General features: G+C 37.9%; 1 protein-coding gene across 1 annotated transcript in view; it reads right to left on the bottom strand.

Moving 5' to 3' along the window:
• Positions 1 to 4869: 4869 nt before the first annotated feature.
• The window catches only part of citb (citron rho-interacting serine/threonine kinase b), a 56635-nt gene continuing 38137 nt past the window's right edge, over positions 4870 to 23367 (bottom strand). Inside the window, exons 31-41 of the mRNA XM_073465791.1 lie at positions 22970 to 23050; positions 11497 to 11632; positions 11234 to 11373; positions 11033 to 11125; positions 10076 to 10184; positions 9745 to 9873; positions 8468 to 8548; positions 8305 to 8383; positions 8036 to 8209; positions 7417 to 7702; positions 4870 to 5356 (exon numbers count right to left, since the gene is read on the bottom strand). Of these exons, the coding sequence (XP_073321892.1) occupies positions 5333 to 5356; positions 7417 to 7702; positions 8036 to 8209; positions 8305 to 8383; positions 8468 to 8548; positions 9745 to 9873; positions 10076 to 10184; positions 11033 to 11125; positions 11234 to 11373; positions 11497 to 11632; positions 22970 to 23050 (1332 nt within the window). The 3' untranslated portion in view covers positions 4870 to 5332. The remainder of the gene's footprint in view (positions 5357 to 7416; positions 7703 to 8035; positions 8210 to 8304; positions 8384 to 8467; positions 8549 to 9744; positions 9874 to 10075; positions 10185 to 11032; positions 11126 to 11233; positions 11374 to 11496; positions 11633 to 22969; positions 23051 to 23367) is intronic.

A 23367-nucleotide genomic window follows, 5' to 3' on the forward strand; every position in this document is an offset into this window, starting at 1 on the left:
AGACAAAAGATATTCCTCTGAATAACGCGTGACAAAGAAAAGCAGGCATTTTATTTATGTTTGAGAAACTAAATTAAGAATGTTTTGGCATTTTTTGCTTGAATTGATTACATAATTTTCCGCAACATGACCAAGCGATTTTGAAATAATTGTTGTTTGTGCCTCACAGCACTGAAGAATGACATTTAAAGCGGCGCTCGGTGATTAAGCGTCGCACTTCTGTAAAGTTTAAAACGGTCAAATTGTTGCATTAGAGGCCGAGACATCGTGACTGTTAGTGGGTCTCTGGTCTCCACACTCAGAGAGATGACCCTTCGACCCGTGACATCACTACGAACATCATCAGGGTTGTTTTTCAGACTTGATGAAGCTCCTTCAGAGGACATTATACAGCATTATCACAGGCTGATGATGAGGGTCCCCATTACTCTCACAATGTTGTAATTTGGGTGAACTGTCCCTTTAAAGGTGCACTATGTAGTTTTGGGGGAGACATTTTGATCAGAAGAGAAACGTCTTCATGGACTAAATAAACAAACTCTTAATTTTCATGATTGAGTGAAGTGAGTTAAACTGACCTTCAAGGACAACACGATCTCGTACTGTTTGTTTATACGTGGCGGACCCTGCCACTTTTCTAACTTCAAACAGAGTCCTCCTCCGTTAATTCAGTTGTCGATTCAGTTATTTATATTTCAAAACTACGTAGTGCCCCTTTAACAAACTCTGGGCTGAATCTCAACTTTTCGCTGTAGTTTGGAGTTTTTAAATCAGCTTTTCACACAGAACGGCACCAATGTGTGTCCAGTATTTAACAGTATATACAGCTAATTGACACGAAAATACAAAATAGAAAAAAAAAACACTTGAGCAGTCGCGAGTCTGCGTCGGTTTTTAGTTTGTGTCTAACGTTGAGATTCGGCCCGGAGCGCCGACAGGATGCTGCAGTCCTGAAGGTTGCTTGACAACAAAAGATGCTGTTGGGATTGTTTTTGAATTCTTACCCTGAACTGCAGGTGAGTGAATAATTGTCACCCCTGTGAGTCTCACCGCAGAATTAGCCGGCGATCTACAGAGGATTTAAAAAGAGAGCTGATGGCCGCTCTGCTCCGCTCTGCTCTTCCCCCGCTGATAGACTGTTATTGCTGCTGGGAGTGTAAACTGATGTGTTGTGGCGTTGTCAGTTTGTGTCAGACAAAGCTGCAGGTTGTTTGTGCCCGACACGCTCTGACTGACTGGCTTGACTGTGTAATCTCCTGTTAGCCGTACCTTCATGCCCTTCACTCACAGCAGCCCCCCCCCTTTCTTATTGTTTTTACCCAGCAGGCACTGGGAGCTGGACGTCTCGTTCCCTTTTTTTTCGGTGCTTCGGTGGAAATCACAAGTGGAGAATTTGTCACGTTTAAACCTCAACATGTTTCTCTTTATTATTTTTTTTTTCTCTTTGAGACGCTACTCGACCATGACCTCACTTGTGATCCTCCGCTTTGATTGGCTGAAACGCGGAGGCAAGCGGCAGAAAGGGCTCCGGGCGTTTTTTTTTTTTTTTTTAAAAAGTCTGTAACTCCACACGTGACATTACTTTATGTCAGAGAAGCTTCACTGAGACGCCCGCTCTGCCAAACACCCATTCAATGACCTCCTCGCACACACACACACTTCTTTTTGTAAAATAAATGAATAAAATAATATATTCAGATATATAGCATTTAAGAAAAAAATGTATAGAATCCTTGAATAGTGGCTCACTTAATTAGTCACCAAAAAGTTTTTTTTAATTTCTTTGTTTTCTTTGTTATTAATTGCAGAAAAAAATGGTATATTTTGCGACCTGTTGAAGACGACAGGTGTTTGTTTTTTTTTTAAATAGAGAAGCAGGGTGTCCTGTTTTGATGCTGCAGTGGTTTTTTCCCTTTTCAGTGCGATCATTACTTTTGATTTAATTTATTAAGGTTTTGTTGTTGAATTGCTGTTTTGAAATCCAGACAATTCAGTTGCCACGGGATAATCAGTGTTTATGAGATGGGACGCGAGTGATTGCTTCTGATCTGCGGCTGCGGCGACGCTCGCCATTTCTGTAACCGTTTCCAGATTATGCGGCGGGTGGTGGGGGGGGGTGAAGTCGGAGGCGTCGTGTAGCACCATGTGACCCCCGACGATCATCACATGTCAACCGAGCGCGTCCGTAGCCAACGAGATGTCTATGCACTGAGAGAACAGTGGTCCAAATCAAGCAGCCTGAACCCAAAATAAAACCCCCTGAGATCACACACACGCAAACATTACTCCATTCAAACCCATCTACAAACACTACCTCTACTTTGTGCACACACTCGTTCATGCACACACACACACACACACACACACACACACATTCACACTGAGCTTCTAGTTGCTGAGTGATTCTCGCTATTAACGTTCACACCGTCGAGAATGGCCTTTGTTGTTGTGATTGAACATTTTCTCTGTTAATCAGCCGGAGCATTAAAAAGGTACAGCACCCGGCCGCAGACGTTCACTTTAACGATCCTATCGTCGAGACTGCCAATCTTTTGATTCCTGAACGCACCTCGTCACGTCGGCAGAGGGCCCACGTGCGCTTCATTCACCACGCGGGATGAAAATGTTTTAACTATCCCTGATGGTGTCCCCGACGTCTCGGCTGATGACTGAAGCGTTTGTTTTTCCTCACTGCCTGTTTGGAAGTGTTGAACTCGACAGCTCCACCTTCTTTCTTTTAAATAGTATAATAAACGCCCTGAACAGATTAGACGCCATCATTTCTGTTGATTTTAATATTTATGAAGAGGCGCTGCAGTCTTATGAATTTTTTTGAGGTGGTACTTTTAATTCAAATTCTGTTTTTTTTTTCAGCCTCTCTGTTTTTTCTTTTATAAACTGGAATACCGATGTGCAACCAGATGATTGACTTTACATCCTAGACTGTTCAGTTTATATCGGCGATTTAAAGCTGGCCTGTATTCCTAGATCAGTCCTATTAACAGATGAGTTAATCTAAAGCTTCACACTCCTCCCAAAACGCCGTCTCTGTCCTCAAATGTTTGCCGAACACCTCATTAATTCACGAATCTCTCAAGGATTTCATTTGAAAACGATTTTCGATCACGTCCCTTTATCAGCCGTGTCCGAGGCCAAAGCTCTTTCGCTTTCCTCGCGGACAAAACCGACAGCCGGCAGCATGAATCTTTTTTCCTCTGTGTGTTTTTTTTCACCACCGTCACAGGCATGTGGGGCACCGAGCTCGTCTCGTTCAACAATCCATGAATGTGAATTGTCTAAAAAACAAAAAACAAACAAACAAACAAAAAAAAAAAAAAAGGCTATTTTTTGCACATGACATCAAGTAGACACTGCCACAGAGTGCTTCAAAGATAAAGCTGAGAGTGTGCTGTGCTTTTCAGTATTGTGACGAGCATTATGGTTGAGGGTCGTGTGTGTGTGTGTGGGAGGGTTGGGTGACACACACACGACACCAGGATGATCCCTTGCTGTGCTTTTTTTTTTTTTTTTTCTCGTCCCCCCCCTCTCGGTCTGCACATGTTGTATTTCTCTTCACTCACGCTGACGTGCTCTATCAGAGGCGGCACTGCAACGGCCCAGTAATCACTTGACGTGAGTGTGAACGCGTGGATGCATTGAGCGTTGGTGTGGCTGTGTGTGTGTGTGTGTGTGTGGCTGTGTGTGTGTGTGGGTGTGTGTGTGTCTCTTTTGGTGGAGACTGGTGCCAAGCAGTTTTATTACGGGTCTCTCACAAAGGGATCACTCGTGCTTTCGTTTGATTTTTTTTTTTTTTTCCTCCTTTTCTTTCCCTCCTGTTTGATAAGCACTTTGAACCTTCTCATGTCTGTCAGAGGAGTGTGTAGCTGTACATAGCAATTTCCTGTAACAACAAGTGCTCCTTGTTCAGTCTGAATATTTTGTTTTGTTGGATTTACTTTAAAGAGCATTACATTGTTGTAGAATTAAAGGAAGAATAAACTAGATAAACCTGACTGTGTTGTCTGCTAGCTGCACCTGATCTCACACTGTGTATCCGCAGCCGAAAACACACAAACACACACACGAAGAACAACACTTCAATCATGTTTAATGCATGTACTGGTATACATCTCTAAAAATCAAGAAAATCTTAAGTTACTGTCTAACACCAATGTCTACTTATTGAATGCAAAGTCAAGTGAATACATGACAGAAAAGAACAACCAAGAGAGAATCAAGATCGAAAAAAGCGACGAGTGCTGCTCTAAGGTAGTCATGCTCACTGATGTGACGAATGGAGGTGGTCTTACTGGCTCTAAAGAAACGATACTAGAAAGTGACGACCCCTGACGATTTACTAGACTTCATACCACTGCACAGAAACAGGACATCTGTACCATAATCAGCAGCAGCAGCAGCGGTGGCAGCAGCAGCAGCGGCGGTCTAACAGCAAGCTGAGGCGGCCTGACTGCAACACGTCCGGCATCAGAGGCAGAACTGCGTGTTTCTTGATCTTAGGTTTGCTAAAAACAACACAAGGAACACTTGGAGCAAAACATTGCTTAATAATTGTTTTACAAAGTATGGCCGGACGACGACTGTCAATAAAGCAATCATATGCATTTATATATCAAAGGCTATTTAGTCAGGAGGACCATACATTTGATCCAAAGAAAGAAGACTGGTCGTGTAACAAGAACGAGTGTTTTTAACTCCTGTTCAAATCCAATCTCGTGTGCAAACGTCTTTCTCATCATGATTTATGTGAGTAATTAAATGTTGGTTCGATTCTCTGAACAGAGAAGAAACCAAATGTGATCTTTCAGATTCTAATGAAATGTTGATAATGTATTTCGTAACCAACGACATCATTAATCTCCCTGCAACATCTTTTAGAAACTCAGTTTTTAAAAAAAATAGACATGGCTTCACCAGCCGACTATTCCCTTTATCTATAAAAACTCAGACAGCAATATTTACAACTTTTGAGTGTATCTTTATAAAGTAGATTCTCTTGATCTGTAGATCAGCGAAGGTTCCCTGCCACCAAATCTACTGCGGGATTTCTCCCAACAAAGCACGTGTCAGAAAAGAGGATTGTCGCAAGGAGACGTCTCCCAGTGCAGGTGTGTGTGTCTGTGTGTGTGTTGCTGAACGAGGAGCTAAGACTGCACTATGTACAGGCGATGAGGCAATGACAGTCAGCCTGAGTGATGTGTGTGTGGGTGGGTGTGGGTGTGTGCAAGTGTGTGTGCTTGCGCTCAAGAGTGGATCAAGGTTTCCCCCAGAGTTTTCTCTTCAACCTCCAGCCAGGAGCAGCGCCGAACTGGACTCACACCGATGACTGATCCCACACCTGCAAGACAAGAGCAGAGGACACACCGTCACATACACCGGTCCAACAGCTGAGTGGTGCTGAGTGGAGTCCAATGTGGAGAGGGCTGAAGTCAGTTCAGATACAGGGTGTGCGTATTCATATTACAACCTCTTGTGCTATATTTTTTTTATTATATTCAGGTACGGTTTAATCCCTAAACAAGAGAAATCTTTTTAAAATATGCTCGCACAAGTTAAAAGATAAGATTTTGTTCAGTTCTTTTCCCGACAGAAACATTTTGTTTAACTTGATGAAATTTTTATTTTTTTTCTCCTGCATATTTTCTTCCTCTCGGTTCCACCACATGAAGACACACTGTCGCTACACAATTTTTTCCCCTAAAAATGTTTCTACTGAAAAAAATGTTTTTTGACTTTTCACACATTAAATTTTGTTTGTTATTTTTTTCCCTCCTGAACTTTTTTTTGTGTGGAACCAAGTGAAAAAAAAATAAAGAGTAAAAAACTCAAAAAATTATTCATGTGTGAAATCATTTTTTCACAAAGATATTCACTTAAGTTGAATGTAGAATTTTTTTGTAAACAGGTGAAAAAAAAATTGGAATAATATTTTTTTTCACCTGTTTACAAAAAAAAGTTCAGGAGAACTTTTTTTTTCTTTTTTCTTAGTTTCAGAAGTGGAAATGTTTTGGTTTTTTTTCTCCTGAACTATTTTGTGTGTGGAACCAAGTGGAAAAAAAAATGTTGTTTTTCAGTCAAAAAAAAAAAAAAAAATCGAAAGGAAAACAACATTTCTTTCTCAGTTCCACCCATGAAAATAAAATTCTACTGACATTTTTTTTTTTTTACTATTTTTTCATGTTTCTTTCACAAAGATTTCCCTTTAATTTTCAGTAGATTTTTAGTTGGTTTCACACAAGAAAAAGATTTGGTTTTATTCTAATTTTTTTTGTGTGCAGAAAAAAAAAAAAATTTCAAGAGGAAAATAACCTTTTTTAAACTTTGTTCCACACGTGAAAAAAAGATTTCTACTGAAAAATTTTAAAAAAAAATTTTTTTTCCATGTGTGAAATAATAATAAAAGATTTTTTAAGGGTGTCTACTCGTTTTATTACCTCTTTAATGCTGTTAATATTAAAATTCTGAGCTGGACAATATTTTAACATTAAGTTGTTAATGTGACGTGAGACGATATATCGTCTTAGATTTTGGATATTGCGATATGAAAGTGTTTTAAAGGCTGCATTACAGTAAAATTATGTAATTTTCTGAACTTCACAGACTTTCTCCTTTACCCACTAAGTCAATATATTAACATTACTGATGATAAGGAGGTTTAAGAAATATCAAGATGCCTATTGTTAATCATGATATAGTCTAGAAATATTGTGATATCATTTAGCTACTGGCAGGTCACACTCACCTTACGAATGCAGTATTTATTGAGATTGTCGTAGCGCAGAATGTTTATCTTGTTCAGCTTGTTTAGTCACTTATAGAAAAAAATATATTTCTGAGTTTGTATTATTACCTCATTAATAGTGTAAACTACATAGTGCCCCTTTTAAAAAATGGCAATAAACTTTCACAGAGCAGATTATCTCAGCTCTGGAGATATTTCTGTGTGAACGTTTTACACTGAGGTGCAGCACAGACCCAGATCCTGGAGGCTGACCTGCACATTAATATGAGCTCACAGATGTGTTGTGAGAATGATGCACTGCTCTAACAGCTGGAGAAGACGCAGCTTATGAAGCACGACGAACAGGACCAGGGTTTATAATATCAGAATATCTTTACTACCAGAGGAAATGTTTGTCGTTGCTGCTCCTCATATTTTCTCATTTGTTTCTATACGGCACATATTTCCTGTTAGATTTATAATATTGTATATTGTATTTTTTCTATATTCTTATTTTTACCCATTTTTAATTATATTATATATTGTTTTATTCTGTGATGTTTTATTGCTGTCCCACTAACATGAGTCACATGATACATCTGAGGCGTTTTGTTTGCCTGTTTCATCTTGTCTGCACTTGATTGAACCACCCAGCCAGCAGGACCTCGCTACAGCACCTTGTTAACTGGGGCGAGCTGTGTCCGGACAGACCCGGCGTGGAGTCGGGTGCTGTCCCCGAACCTCCCCGGAGACCTCTCCCTGCGGCTGTCGAGCACCCTGCCGGGCGACTTCTCCCTGTCCAGCGGTCGGGCCGGAGACTTGTCCCGTCTGAACTCGGTGCGGCCCTCCCGGTAGCGATGCGGGGTGCTGGGCTCCCGATGCAGCCCGTCGTGGCTGCCGGGGCCCGAGGTCAGACGCTTGGTGATGTGCTCTGTGTAGGTGGGGGGGCCTCGCTTACTGGGACTCCTGTGGAAAACACAGCAGAGGGTAGTGTCTCACAACAGCGTCTCACAACAGCTTCTTACAACAGCGTCTCACAATGTTGTCGTCTTCAAGAAACAAGAGGCAGGTTTTTAACATTTTCACAGCAGATGGCACTGTTGGCCTTTCCGATAAAAACATTACTCCATCGGTGGTGTTTTCTACCTGACACTTGACAGTTAATGTGTGTCGTAGGTGTTGAAGTGTTTTTAATCCTCCCACACATTCAAATATGAATTCTGTTCTTTTCTCTCTATTGCTTTGTTTTTATCTTTTCTCTTTTTTTTTTTGCTCAAACTGAGGAACAGCGCTGACCCTCGGCTGGAGCCGGTCCTCTGCAGCTCTCCAGACTCTCTGATCAGACTCCCTTTACAGCAGATGACCCGCAGTTTGTTCTGGTAGGACGAGGCCAGGTAAATCGCCCCAGAGGAGATGGCTGGGCCCAGGTAGCGAGGGTTGGGGATGTCCAGGTGGGCCAGAACTGTAGGACTGGAAGTACAGAGAGGGAGACGTTGGGAAATACAGCTAACAACCAAAATGGACATTTAAAAAAAAACGTATCCACGGTAGCCGGGCTGTCTCACCCCAGAGAAGCATGTCCCTGAACCTCGATGACGTCCAGGGAGTTGAAGTAGGTGACAAACAGGTAGGGCTCTCTGTAGGCTGCACCGGAGGAGAGTGCACAATTAGAAAAGATGTCAAAATAAGATCGCAGCATAAAGCAGCGGGAGCTCAAAGTGTATTTACCGAAGGACAGAGGCAGGCGGCTCCACTTGATGTCGTCAGTGCGGCTTCTTCGTCCGTATGTGTCCACAAACACTCCAAACTCTGCAACATAAAGAAAGCGTAATCTACACTCCTCTGTGTGCATCTAGATAAAGAGGGCGTTAACAAGACTACAGTATGCAGGAGGCCTCTGTGTCGTACAGTGAGCACATCACACCAACCCTTCAGCCACTGGTTGAACTGGCTCCCAGTTCAATTTCATATCATGTTTAAAGATACAAGATGTTTAATAGTTTGGCACCTTCCTTCTCTGACGCTCCCTGATGTGTTTACTATCATTCAGTGTTTGTTGTTTATGTGGTTTGCTGTTTTTGTATCATCATTGTCTTCTTTATGTATTGACTGTTTTTATTTGCTTGAAAAGTGTCCTGAAAGGCGCTTATGAATAAAATATATCATTATTATTATTATTATTATATAGACCATCTGGTACCAGCTCGAGCTACTTGAGCACCTTCCTGCCCTGCGGTTCTTTGCAGCCAGTGTAATTATACTTCCCGCTCACACAGGTATAGAGATCCCTATGAAAGGGATTATTTCACGCCACACTAAGTCGGTCATTTATCTTATCAGTTGCCCTCGTGGTAAAACAAGTAGAGTGTTAAAAACTCGTATTGCTGAACACAGAAGTGCTGTTAGATGCAGAAACATGAATTATCCAGCAGCAGCACATTTTGTTGAATTCAATCATCCTGTTTCCTCCCTAAGATATAACTGAAAAGGCAACACTTCCCACAAGAGGAGGAAGTTTGGATATTTTACTCTCCAGGAGGGAACGATATTGGATCCACCGTTTGAGAACGCTGACGCCTCGTGGACTGAATACAGATACTGACTTTAAGTGTTTGGTTAAAGGTGTTTATGTTGCTGATGTTTGACTTTTGCCTCATCATTAACACTTTAGAAAGTAATTAACTCAAAGTATTGTGGACTTTGAATCCTTACGAATGGTGTTAAACAATAATTTGATCTTTTTGTATCCTGTCACCGCCTGTTTCAAAGTTGTGCAACACTTTTTTCACTTTCTACATAAAGATAGGTGTCACCCACCTTTACATGATGCAATTTCCTGACGTGAATTTACAGTAAACATCAAAAACATGGACATAAAACACACTTCTAGTAAGTTGTTGCCTCACAGTCATCGTCTGTGCTGCAGTTTTCTTGTATCTTATCCACTGAGGGGAACTTTACCATTTAGTGTTGTGGGCAGAAAACAGCCGTTCATTCAAACGCACCGTGAAAACACAGCAGGTACTCCTCCTTCTGCAGGCTGCTCGCCACCTGCATGATGGCGATGGGGAAACTGTGCGACGAGGCTGCGAACACCGCCGAGGCCAGCGACACGTCGTTCTTGTCCAGGAACTCTGCAGAGGACGAATCAGAAGTCCTGGTTTCAAACAATGTGTCTAAACTCATTGTCTTTATTCACCTCTGAGGTCATGTCTCACAAAGTCGAGGCCCTTATAATATATCTGTGTGTCTGCTGTGCTCCTGAAGTCTTTCTCATCAGAGCTGCCGTTATGTTTACGCTCTGTTCAGGTTTTTTATTTCTGCTCCTGTCCTCACCCTCGAGCACGAACTGCTTCATCTCGATCTCGTAGAACTTGTTGGTGCCGATGATGATGCTGTAGCTGGTCAGGTGGATGCAGCTGCAGGGCTCCAGAGTTTCAATCTCCTGCGAGGTGAAAACATGGAGGCGTGAGAAGACAAGACACCTCTATGATGGCAAAAGGCCTCCACTGTTTTCTCTAGTTAATAATAAAGGTTTTAACCAGAAGGGAAAGAACAAAATAACCAACCTCTCTTTGTTTTCATGACTGAATAAACTGAACACAATTTATGCTGTTTTACTTTGTTTATGTGTGGCGGACCCTGCCACCTTTCCAGCTTCAAACAGTGTTCTGGGACCTTATTTTCCTCTGAGAGCAGCTTGACAAAAAACAATTCTGCTGATTTTTTTTTTTCCAGACAGAAACATTTTGTTTAACTTGATGAAAGTGTTTTGGCTTTTTCACGAATGAAAAGACACATTTTCAGTCCACAAGTTTTTCCCCTAAAAAGTTTTCTACTGAAAAAAAAAGTTTTTTGACTTTTCACACATTAAATTTTGTTGTTTGTTTTTTCCTCCTGAACACTTTTTTTGTGGAACCAAGTGAAAAAAAATTAAAGAGGAAAAAACCCTTTTTTTCACAAATGAAAAAAAAATCTGCTGACATTTTTTTTCATGTGTGAAATAAATTTTTCACAAAGATATTCACTTAATTTTCAGTAGAATTTTTTTGTAAACAGGTGAAAAAAAATTATAATCATTTTTTTTCACCTGTTTACAAAAAAAAGCAAACTTTAAAATTTTTTTTTTTTACTTAGTTTCAGAAATGGAAATGTTTTTTTTTTTTCTCCTGAACTTTTTTCCGTGTGTGGAACCAAGTGAAGAAATGTAGTTTTTCAGTCAAAAAACAAAAAAAAACTCAAGAGGAAAAAAAAAATTCAAAAAAAAAAAATAGCTAGGTTTGACACGCTCACCTTACGGATGCAGTATTTATTGAGATTGTCGTTGTAGCGCAGGATGGTTATCTTGTTCGGCATTGCAGCACATATACACGGCCCGTTGTCTATCTGTAGAGAGAACATAGACGTCAGTTTTTAAAGAGAAAGTCAGAGAGCAGAAAATCTGATTCAAGTCCAGCCTCACAGAGGAGGAGGAGGGGGAGGAGGAGGACCTACTCTCCCTGCAGCAAACAGATGGCAGCCTTTGACCGTCTCGAAGATGTAGGGGGCCAGTTCAGACTGGCTGGGCATGTGGGACTGGGCCAGAGACTGCTTCACTCTCTTGATCTCCACCAAACACAACGCTCGCTCGTCCCCTGCAGCGCACACACACACACAGACACACACACGCACACAGATATTACAAAGAAGCTGGAAAATAAGTGCCTTATTAATGCCAGTTACTTTGTAATGGTAAAATACAAAGCAGAACGTCTTACCGACAATCATCAGCAGCTTCTCCTGCTCTTTGACGACGTGGATCTGAAAGACGGATCCCAGGCCCGGGATGTGAGTCAGAGAGTTCTTGATCACGTTCAGGGCGTACAGACCCTCTTCAGAGCCCACCAGAACTATCTGCGGCACAGCGAGGAAACGCAATCATTAACGTAATTATAATGATTCTGGTGAACGTTTCAAACAGGAGCAACATGTGGTAAACCTTAACAGTGAGCCTCTGAGCATCTGCTGTGTGCTCCGTGTCCCTTCATAAATAAAGAGCATCACTGCGCCTGTTGGATGAAGGTGTTTTCTAAGTGATCAGCAGCTTCATTATTTAAGAAATGACGTGAAAATATCTTTGCTGTATGTGCATTGAAAACAATCAAATATATGGAAGCCCTGAGTGGCAAATGAAAATTTTTTCTGACGATGCATTTTCAAAGTCTGATCTAAACAATTTTCTCTCCTGTGTTTGTGACCTGTGATCTGGTGGGAAAAAAAAACTTTTGCCAGGATAATCTTTACAAATTCTAAGAAAGAAAAACTTATTACTTAAAAAAATATTTTTTACTTGGTTGTTGCTCTTTTTGTGTGGAACCAAGTGAAAAAAACCTCAAGAGGAGAAAACCCTTTTTTTCACAAATGACAAAAAAAAAAAAAAAAAATCTGCTGGAATTTATTGTCATGTGTGAAATAAATTCTTCACAAAGATTTTCACTTAATTTTCAATAGAATTTTTTTGTAAACAGGTGAAAAAGATTTTTTTTTTTTTTTTAAATGTTGGTTTCAGAAACTGAAATGTTCTGGGCTTTTTTCTCCTGAACTTTTGTGTGTGTGTAACCAAGTGAAGAAAAAAAAAATTCAATAGGAAAAAAAACTTTTTTTACTTGGACTACTCAAATATTTATTCATTTGTTACTGTTTTATTCATGTCCGAAATCAATTTTTCACAGATTCCCCCTTATTTTCAGTAGAATTTTTTAAGTAAAAAAAAAAATTCATGAAGAAATTTTCTTTTGCACTCAGTTCCACACACAAGAAAAACAAAATTCTACTGATTTTTTTGTACTGAATTTTTTTTCTTTTTTTTCATATGTGAAATAAATTTTTCAAAAAGTTTTTCACTTAATTTTCAGTAAAATCTTTGTTACCAGGTGAATTTTTTTTTTTTAAGGGGAAAAAACGTTTTCACTCCACACGAGAGAAAAAGAACGACTGAAGTCTACTGAAATTTTTGGTTTTATACTGATTTTTTTTTATTCTACTGACATTTTTTTTTGACTGAAAAACTAAATGCTTTTACTTGTTTTTACCAATGAATGTGGAACCGAGTGGGAAAAAACATTTTTCACTTGGTTCCCAAAGTAAAAAAAATTCTACTGAAAATTAAATAAAAATCTTTGTGAGAAATTGGTTTCAAACACGAAAAAAATAAAATGTTCAGGAGAGAAAGGAGAAACTTTTTTTTGTACTGAAAAAAAAAAAAAAAACCCAAAAAAGGGGGTTAGGGTTGGGGTTTGGAAAAAGCCTTATTTGTGGGTCAGGTATGCAGGCCTACTGCTCTGGGTGAGGTCCTTGTGGAGGTTAGCTTCATCTATGTGTGTGATATAAATCCATTAAAGGAAGGTATGGCTCAGTGGCAGGGTGCCTGCCCCCTGTGCGGGGCATTTGGGTTCAAGTCCCAGGTCTGCCACACTCAGGAGGGTGCCATGTTCTGTTTTGGTTGAAGGAGTGAATATGACAGAGTGTACTATGTCTATTGATGATTTGGTTGGCTCAGTTGTATGGTGCCTGTCTGTCATGCAGGTGACCCAGGATCAAGACCCAGAATTTTTTTTCACAAGAATATTTTTCCCCTTTTTTTCTCCTGAAAACATTTTATTTACAGGAGAAACTTTTATTTGTACTGAAAAAAAAGGGTTAGGGTTAAAAACATGAGGTCGTTCCAGTTTGACATAGATGGATTCCTTTACTCCTCTTTCAAACCATCTGTCTTCTCTGGCCAAGATGTTTACATTGTTGTCCTTCAGATGTTAGTGGACTGTCTCTGGACTGTCTGGACTGCTGTCCACTAACATCTGAAGGACCATGACCTGGATGACTAAGAAGCTCGATCAACATACTGAAAATTAAACAAATGAAACATGGAAAAAAATGTTCAGGAGAGAAAAGTCTGGCTGGCTTTTAAACTCTGTGTGGGAGTGTCCTTACAGAGTCAAACTGAAGAAACCTCTTGGATGAGATGTGAAACGTCTTTAGGAAACTGAAACAAGTCCAGTTGCCTACGATACAGCACCTCGAATTACTATGACCTGGAGGACTGAGAACCTTCATCAACACGAGTGAAAAAGTGTTTTTTTTCCTCTTTAATTTCTTTTCTCTTGGTTGTACACACAAAAAAAATGTTCATGAGAATAAAACCAAAACATTTTCTTGTGTGAAACCAAGTACCAAGTAAAAAAATAAAATAAAAAATAAATAAATATTCAGTAAAAGTAGAATTCTATTTTGTGGAACCGAGTGGAAAAAATGTTTTCCTCTTGAATTTTTTTTAATAATTGGTCACAAAAAAAGTGCTTTCTAATCTTTGTGAAAAAATGATTTCGCACATAAAAACAGTTAAAAAAAAAATGTCAGTAAAATTGTATTTTCATGTATGAAACTGAGAAAGAAAAGGTTTTTTCCTCTTGGAATTTTTTTTTTTTTCGACTGAAAAACTAAATTTTTTGACTTGGTTCCACAAAAACAAATGTCCAGGAGAAAAAAACCCAAAACATTTTCATGTGTGAAACACGTGCAAAAACAAAACAACTTCTATTGATTTTTTTTTTTTTACAATTTTAATTTTTTTTTTCCCTGGACATTTTTTTGTGTGCACATGAAAAAAACAGTGTTCAGGAGAAAAAATAAATGAGTGTGTGAAACCTTTTTCTTTTAACCCTGGTCTAAAAAAATTCTGGGTCTTGAACCCAGGTTGCCCACACAACAGACAGGCACCATACCACCAAGCCAACCAATTCATCAACATTCATGGTACACTAAGACATATTCACTCCTTCATCTAACTCCAACAACCAAAATTTCACATCACTCCCTCCTGAATGTGAGGGACCTGAGTCTTGAACCAGGGTCTCTCACACAGGGGACAGGCACCCTGCCACTGAGCCATACCTTCCTTTACTCAATTTACATCACACACGTAGACTGAGCTAACCTCCACAAGGACCTCACCCAGAGCAGTAGGTCTGCACACCTGACCCACAAATAAGGCTTTTTTCAAACCCCAACCCTTTTTTTTTTCAGCACAAAAAAAAGTTTCTCCTACCATACCACTAAACCAACTAATTCATGGTACACTCTGTCATATTCACTCCTTCAACCAAAATTTCAAACAGCACCCTCCTGAGTGTAGCAGACCTGGGTCTTGAACCCGGGACTGCCACACAAGGAACAGGCACCATACCAGCAAGCCAAACAATTCTTTAATAGTCATGGTTCACTCAGGCATATTCACTCCTTCATCCACACTTCAGCAACCAAAATTTCACATGGCACCTGAGGGGGACCTGAGTCTCAAACCTGGGTAGATAGATATAGATTTATATCACACACATAGACTGAACTAACCTCCACAAGGACCTCACCCAGAGCAGTGGACCTGCACACCTGACCCACAAATAAGGCTTTTTCCAAACCCTAACCCTTTTTTTTTCTCAGTACAAAAAAAAGTTTCTCCTGTAAATTAAATGTTTTTTAGGAGAAAAAAAGGTAAAAAATATTCTTGTGAAAAAAAAAATTCTCTCGGTTTCACACATGACAAATTTTTTCTCTCCTGAACATTTTTTTTTTTTCGCGTTTGAAACCAATTTTTCACAAAGATTTTCATTTAATTTTCAGTAGAATTTTTTTTTACTTTGGGAAAAAAGTGAAGAAAATTTTTTTTTTTTCAAGGATACAAACTTTTTTATTCATTCGGTTCGACACAAGAAAAGAAAAAATTTATACTCAAATTTTTTTGGCTACTGAATTTTTAAAAAAATGTTTACTTGGTTTCACACATTCAAATTTTTTGCTTTTTTTCTCCTGGTCATTTCTTTTTGGTGTGGGGAACCAAGTGAATAAAAAACTTACAGGAAACTTTTTCACTCAGCTCCACACATGCAAAACAAAACAAAACAATTTATACTGACACATTTATTTTCTATTGATTTTCTTTTTTTTTTTCCCTGGACATTTTTTTGTGTGCACATGAAAAAAACAATGTTCAGGAGAAGAAAAAAAATTTAGTGTGTGAAACCTTTTTTTTTGTTTTTAACCCTAACCCTTTTTTTTCAGTACAAAAAAAGTTTCTCCTGTAAATAAAATGTTTTCAGGAGAAAAAAGGGAAAAAATATTTTTGTGAAAAAAAAATTCTGGGTCTTGAACACGGGTCACCAGCATGACAGACAGGCACCATACCAGCAAGCCAACCAATTCTTTAATAGTCATGGTACACTCAGGCATATTCACTCCTTCATCCACACTCCATCAACCAAAATTTCACATGGCACCTGAGTCTCAAACCTGGGTCTCCCACACAGGAGACAGGCACTCTGCCACTGAGCCATACCTTCCTTTACTCAGCTTATATCACACACATAGACTGAGCTAACCTCCACAAGGACCTCACCCAGAGCAGTAGGCCTTCGCACCTGACCCACAAATAAGGCTTTTTCCAAACCCTAACCCTTTTTTTTTTCTCAGTACAAAAAAAAGTTTCTCCTGTAAATTAAATATTTTTTAGGAGAAAAAAAGGTAAAAAAAATATTCTTGTGAAAAAAATAAATTCTCTCGGTTTCACACATGACAAATTTTTTCTCTCCTGAACATTTAATTTTTTTTGTGTTTGAAACCAATTTTTCACAAAGATTTTCATTTAGTTTTCAGTAGAATTTTTTTTTTTTACTTTGGGAACCAAGTGAAAAAAAACTTTTTTCAAGGAGGATACAAACTTTTTTATTCATTTGGTTCGACACAAGAAAAGAAAAAAATTCTACTCAAATTTTTTTGGCTACTGAATTTTTAAAAAAATGTTTACTTGGTTTCACACATTCACATTTTTTGCTTTTTTCCTCCTGGTCATTTCTTTTTCGTGTTGGGAACCAAGTGAATAAAAAACTTACAGGAAACTTTTTCACTCAGCTCCACACATGCAAAAACAAAACAAACAATTTATACTGAAACATTTTTTTCTATTGAATTTTTTTTTTTACAATTTTAATTTTTTTTCCCTGGACATTTTTTTGTGTGCACATGAAAGAAAAAACAATGTTCAGGAGAAGAAAAAAAAAATTTAGCATGTGAAACCTTTTTTTTGTTTTTAACCCTAACCCTTTTTTTTTTCTTTTTTCAGTACAAAAATAGTTTCTCCTGTAAATAAAATGTTTTCAGGAAAAAAAATATTCTTGTGAAAAAAAAAATTCTGGGTTTTGAACCCAGGTCACCTGCATAACAGACAGGCACCATACCACTAAACCAACCAACTCATCAATATTCATGGTACACTCTGTCATATTCACTCTGTCAACCAAAATTTCAAACAGCACCCTCCTAAGTGTGGCAGACCTGGGCCTTGAACCCAGGTCTACCACACAAGGAACGGGCACCATACCAGCAAGCCAACCAATTCTTTAGTAGTCATGGTACACTCTGTCATATTCACTCCTTCATCCACACGCCATCAACCAAAATTTCACATGGCACCTGAGGGGGACCTGAGTCTCAAACACAGGGGACAGGCACCCTGCCACTGAGCCATACCTTCCTTTACTCAATATATATCACACACATAGACTGAGCTCACCTCCACAAGGACCTCACCCGGAGCAGTAGGTCTGCACACCTGACCCACCAATAAGGCTTTTTCCAAACCCCAACCCTTTTTTTTTTCTTTTCAGTACAAAAAAAAGTTTCTCCTGTAAATTAAATGTTTTTAGGAGAAAAAAAAGGTAAAAATATTCTTGTGAAAAAAAAATTCTCTCGGTTTCACACGAAATTTTTTTCTCTCCTGAACATTTTTTTTTTCGCCTTTGAAACCAATTTTTCAAAAAGATTTTCATTTAATTTTCAATAGAATTTTTTCTTTACTTTGGGAACCAAGTGAAAAATAAAAAAATTTCAAGGAGGATACAAACTTTTTTATTCATTCGGTTCGACACAAGAAAAGAAAAATGTTCTACTCAAATTTTTTTGGCTACTGAATTTTAAAAAAATGTTTACTTGGTTTCACACATTCAAATTTTTTGCTTTTTTCCTCCTGGTCATTTCTTTTTCGTGTGGGGAACCAAGTGAATAAAAAACTTACAGGAAACTTTTTCACTCAGCTCCACACATGCAAAAACAAAACAAACAATTTATACTGAAACATTTTTTTTCTATTGAATTTTTTTTTTACAATATTAATTTTTTTCCCCTGGACATTTTTTTTGTGTGCATATGAAAAAAACAATGTTCAGGAGAAGAAAAGGGGAAAAATATTCTTGTGAAAAAAAAATTCTGGGTCTTGAACCCAGGTCACCTGCATGACAGACAGGCACCATAGCACTAAACCAACCAACTCATCAATATTCATGGTACACTCTGTCAACCAAAATTTCAAATAGCACCCTACTGAGTGCAGCAGACCTGGGTCTTGAACCCAGGTCTGCCACACAAGGGACAGGCACCATACCAGCAAGCCAACCAATTCCTTAATAGTCATGGTACACTCTGTCATATTCACTCCTTCATCCACACTTCAGCAACCAAAATTTCACATGGCACCTGAGTCTCAAACCTGGGTCTCCCACACAGGGAACAGGCACTCTGCCACTGAGCCATACCTTCCTTTACTCAATATATATCACACACATAGACTGAGCTAACCTCCAACCTTTTTTTTCAGTACAAAAAAAGTTTCTCCTGTAAATTAAATGTTTTTTAGGAGAAAAAAGGTAAAAAATATTCTTGTGAAAAAAAAATTCTCTCGGTTTCACACATGATAATTTTTTTTTCGCGTTTGAAACCAATTTTTCACAAAGATTTTCATTTAATTTTCACTAGAATTTTTTTTACTTTGTGAACCAAGTGAAAAAAAATCTTTTTTCGAGGAGGATACAAACTTTTTTATTCATTCGGTTCAACACAAGAAAAGAAAAATTTCCTACTCAAATTTTTTTGGCTACTGAATTTTTAAAAAAATGTTTACTTGGTTTCACACATTCAATTTTTTTGCTTTTTTTCTCCTGGTCATTTCTTTTTCGTGTGGGGAACCAAGTGAATAAAAAACTTACAGGAAACTTTTTCACTCAGCTCCACACATGCAAAAACAAAACAAAACACTTTATACTGAAACATTTTTTTTATTATTTAATTTTTTTTTTTACAATTTACATTTTTTTTCCCTGGACATTTTTTTGTGTGCACATGAAAAAACAATGTTCAGGAGAAGAAAAAAAGAAATTAGCGTGTGAAACCTTTTTTTTGTTTTTAACCCTAACCCTTTTTTTTCAGTACAAAAAAAGTTTCTCCTGTAAATAAAATGTTTTCAGGAGAAAAAAGGGAAAAAATCTTCTTGTGAAAAAAAAATTCTGGGTTTTGAACCCAGGTCACCTGCATGACAGACAGGCACCATAGCACTAAACCAACCAACTCATCAAGATTCATGGTACTCTCTGTCATATTCACTCCTTCAACCAAAATTTCAAATAGCACCCTCCTGAGTGCAGCAGACCTGGTCTGCCACACAGGGGACAGACACCCTGCCACTGAGCCATACCTTCCTTTACTCAACATATATCACACACATAGACTGATCTAACCTCCACAAGGACCTCACTCAGAGCAATAGGTCTGCACACCTGACCCACAAATAAGGCTTTTTCCAAACCCCAACCCTTTTTTTTTCTTTTCTCAGTACAAAAAAAAAGTTTCTCCTGTAAATTAAATGTTTTTAGGAGAAAAAAAGGTAAAAAATATTCCTGTGAAAAAAAAATTCTCTTGGTTTCACACATGATAATTTTTTTTTTTTTTCGTGTTTGAAACCAATTTTTCACAAAGATTTTCATTTAATTTTCAATAGAATTTTTTTTTACTTTGGGAACCAAGTGAAAAAAAAAAAAAATTTCGAGGAGGATACAAACTTTTTTATTCATTTGGTTCGACACAAGAAAAGAAAAATTTTCTACTCAAATTTTTTGGGCTACTGAATTTTTAAAAAAATGTTTACTTGGTTTCACACATTCACATTTTTTGCTTTTTTTCTCCTGGTCATTTTTTTTTTTCGTGTGGGGAACCAAGTGAATAAAAAACTTACAGGAAACTTTTTCACTCAGCTCCACACATGCAAAAACAAAACAAAACACTTTATACTGAAACATTTTTTTTATTATTTAATTTTTTTTTTTTACAATTTAAATTTTTTTTCCCTGGACATTTTTTTGTGTGCACATGAAAAAACAATGTTCAGGAGAAGAAAAAAAGAAATTAGCGTGTGAAACCTTTTTTTTGTTTTTAACCCTAACCCTTTTTTTTCAGTACAAAAAAAGTTTCTCCTGTAAATAAAATGTTTTCAGGAGAAAAAAGGGAAAAAATCTTCTTGTGAAAAAAAAATTCTGGGTTTTGAACCCAGGTCACCTGCATGACAGACAGGCACCATAACACTAAACCAACCAATTCATCAATATTCATGGTACACTGTCATATTCACTCCTTCAACCAAAATTTCAAATAGCACCCTCCTGAGTGGAACAGGCACCATACCAGCAAGCCAACCAATTCTTTAACAGTCATGGTACACTCTGTCATATTCACTCCTTCATCCACACTCCAGCAACCAAAATTTCACATGGCACCTGAGTCTCAAACCTTGGTAGATAGATATAGATATATATCACACACATAGACTGAACTAACCTCCACAAGGACCTCACCCAGAGCAGTAGGTCTGCACACCTGACCCACAAATAAGGCTTTTTCCAAACTCTAACCCTTTTTTTTTTTTTCAGTACAAAAAAAAGTTTCTCCTGTAAATTAAATGTTTTTTAGGAGAAAAAAAGGTAAAAAATATTCTTGTGAAAAGAAAATTCTCTCAGTTCTCCAACCAATTCTTTAATAGTCATGGTACACTCAGGCATATTCACTCCTTCATCCACACGCCATCAACCAAAATTTCACATGGCACCTGGGTCTCCCACACAGGGGACAGGCACCCTGCCACTGAGCCATACCTTCCTTTGCTCAATTTATATCACACACGTAGACTGAGCTAACCTCCACAAGGTACTCACCCAGAGCAGTAGGCCTGCGCACCTGACCCACAAATAAGGCTTTTTCCAAACCCTAACCCTTTTTTTTTTTTAGTACAAAAAAAGTTTCTCCTGTAATTTAAATGTTTTTAGGAGAAAAAAAAGGTAAAAAAAATATTCTTGTGAAAAAAATGTTTCTCTCCTGAACATTTAATTTTAATTTTTCACAAAGATTTTCATTTAATTTTCAGTAGAATTTTTTTTTACTTTGGGATCCAACATTTTTTTGTGTGCACATGAAAAAAACAATGTTCAGGAGAAGAAGAAAAAAAATTTGCGCGTGAAACCTTTTTTTTGTTTTTAACCCTAACCCTTTTTTTTTTCTTTTTTCAGTACAAAAAAAGTTTCTCCTGTAAATTAAATGTTTTTAGAAGAAAAAAAGGTCAAAAATATTCTTGTGAAAAAAAAATTCTCTCGGTTTCACACATGATAATTTTTTTCTCTCCTGAACATTTAATTTTTTGAAACCAATTTTTCACAAAGATTTTCATTTAATTTTCAGTAGATTTTTTTTTTTTTTAAAAATGAAGACAAAATTTTTTTTCAAGGAGGATACAAACTTTGTCATTCATTCGGTTCGACACAAGAAAAGAAAAATGTTCTACTCAAATTTTTTTGGCTACTGAATTTTTAAAAAATGTTTACTTGGTTTCACACATTCACATTTTTTGCTTTTTTCCTCCTGGTCATTTCTTTTTCGTGTTGGGAACCAAGTGAATAAAAAACTTACAGGAAACTTTTTCACTCAGCTCCACACATGCAAAAACAAAACAAACAATTTATACTGAAACATTTTTTTTCTATTTAATTTTTTTTTTACAATATTATTTTTTTTTTCCCTGGACATTTTTTTGTGTGCACATGAAAAAACAATGTTCAGGAGAAGAAAAGGGGAAAAATATTCTTGTTAAAAAAAAATTCTGGGTCTTGAACCCAGGTCACCTGCATGACAGACAGGTACCATACCACTAAACCAACCAACTCATCAACATTCATGGTACATTCTGTCATATTCACTCTGTCAACCAAAATTTCAAATAGCACCCTACTGAGTGTGGCAGACCTGGGTCTTGAACCCAGGTCTACCACACAAGGGACAGGCACCATATCAGCAAGTCAACCAATTCTTTAATAGTCATGGTACACTCTGTCATATTTACTCCTTCATCCACACTTCAGCAACCAAAATTTCACATGGCAACTGAGGGGGACCTGAGTCTTGAACCTGGGTCTCCCACAAAGGAGACAGGCACCCTGCCACTGAGCCATACCTTCCTTTGCTCAATTTATATCACACACATAGACTGAGCTAACCTCCACAAGGACCTCACTCAGAGCAGTAGGCCTGCACACCTGACCCAAAAATAAGGCTTTTTCCAAACCCCAACCCCTTTTTTTTTCTTTTCTTCAGTACAAAAAATAGTTTCTCCTGTAAATTAAATGTTTTTAGGAGAAAAAAGGTCAAAAATATTCTTGTGAAAAAAAATTCTCTCGGTTTCACACGACAATTTTTTTCTCTCCTGAACATTTTTTTTTTTTCGCGTTTGAAACCAATTTTTCACAAAGATTTTCATTTAATTTTCAGTAGAATTTTTTTTACTTTGGTAACCAAGTGAAAAAAAAAATGTTCTCAACAGGATGAACATTTTTTCCCACTCGGTTCCACATTCATTTCTCCTGAAAATCTTTTCTTTCTATTGAAATTCTTTATTTCTTTTGGTTCTTTTTCTTTTTCTTTTTTATTCCTGAACACTTTTTTTGTTTAGGAGAAAAATTTAAATGAATGTGTGTCAAAAATATTTTGTGTCAGTACAAAAAAAATTCAGTAGATCTTTTTTTTTTCACATATGGAACTGAGTTTTTCACACACAATAAGTTTCTCCTGTTAATAAAATGTTTTCAGGAGAAAAAAAGGGAAACAATATTCTTTCACACATGACAACTTTTTTTTTTCATATTTTTTTTTCTTTTTAAGATGTTCTCACAGATGAAAAATTAATTACAGAGCTTAAAAAGATTATTCTGGCAAAACTTTTTTTTTCACCAGACCACATGTCATAAACACAGAAGAAAAAATAATTTAGATGAGATTTCTCACTGGCCCCTCAGGGCCTCCGTACAAATAATAACACCCCATCGACAGCGTTACCTGATCTGTGAGGGGGAGGGTGCAGTTAATATCCAGCCTATCGTCTCCCTCCAGCTTAAGGAGAGAGTTTCCCAGCAGCTTCTGTAAGAGCAGAAAGAGGTGAGGGGTCAGGGGTCACGACCTCAACGCGACCTGAGGGGGAGGCAGCAGAGGGCAGGACAGAGGGGGTTGGACGGCTGCAGGACTGTGTGCAGGTTAACGGTGTCAGAGGTGGGACCAAGTCACAAGTCTGTCTCCAGGTCACGTTCACAGCTTCACACAAGTCCAGTCACAAGCAGGAAGCGAGTCAAGTCATAGCATCGCTTAACCCTTCATAGGTTTTCTCAGCTATTTGCTACAGAACAGTTTTAGTCGAGATAGCTATTTAAATAAAAAGTTGACTGATCATCTCTGGTAGA

Source organism: Pagrus major, chromosome 5, assembly GCF_040436345.1.
Source record: "Pagrus major chromosome 5, Pma_NU_1.0".
In the NCBI taxonomy this organism is placed as follows: domain Eukaryota; kingdom Metazoa; phylum Chordata; class Actinopteri; order Spariformes; family Sparidae; genus Pagrus; species Pagrus major.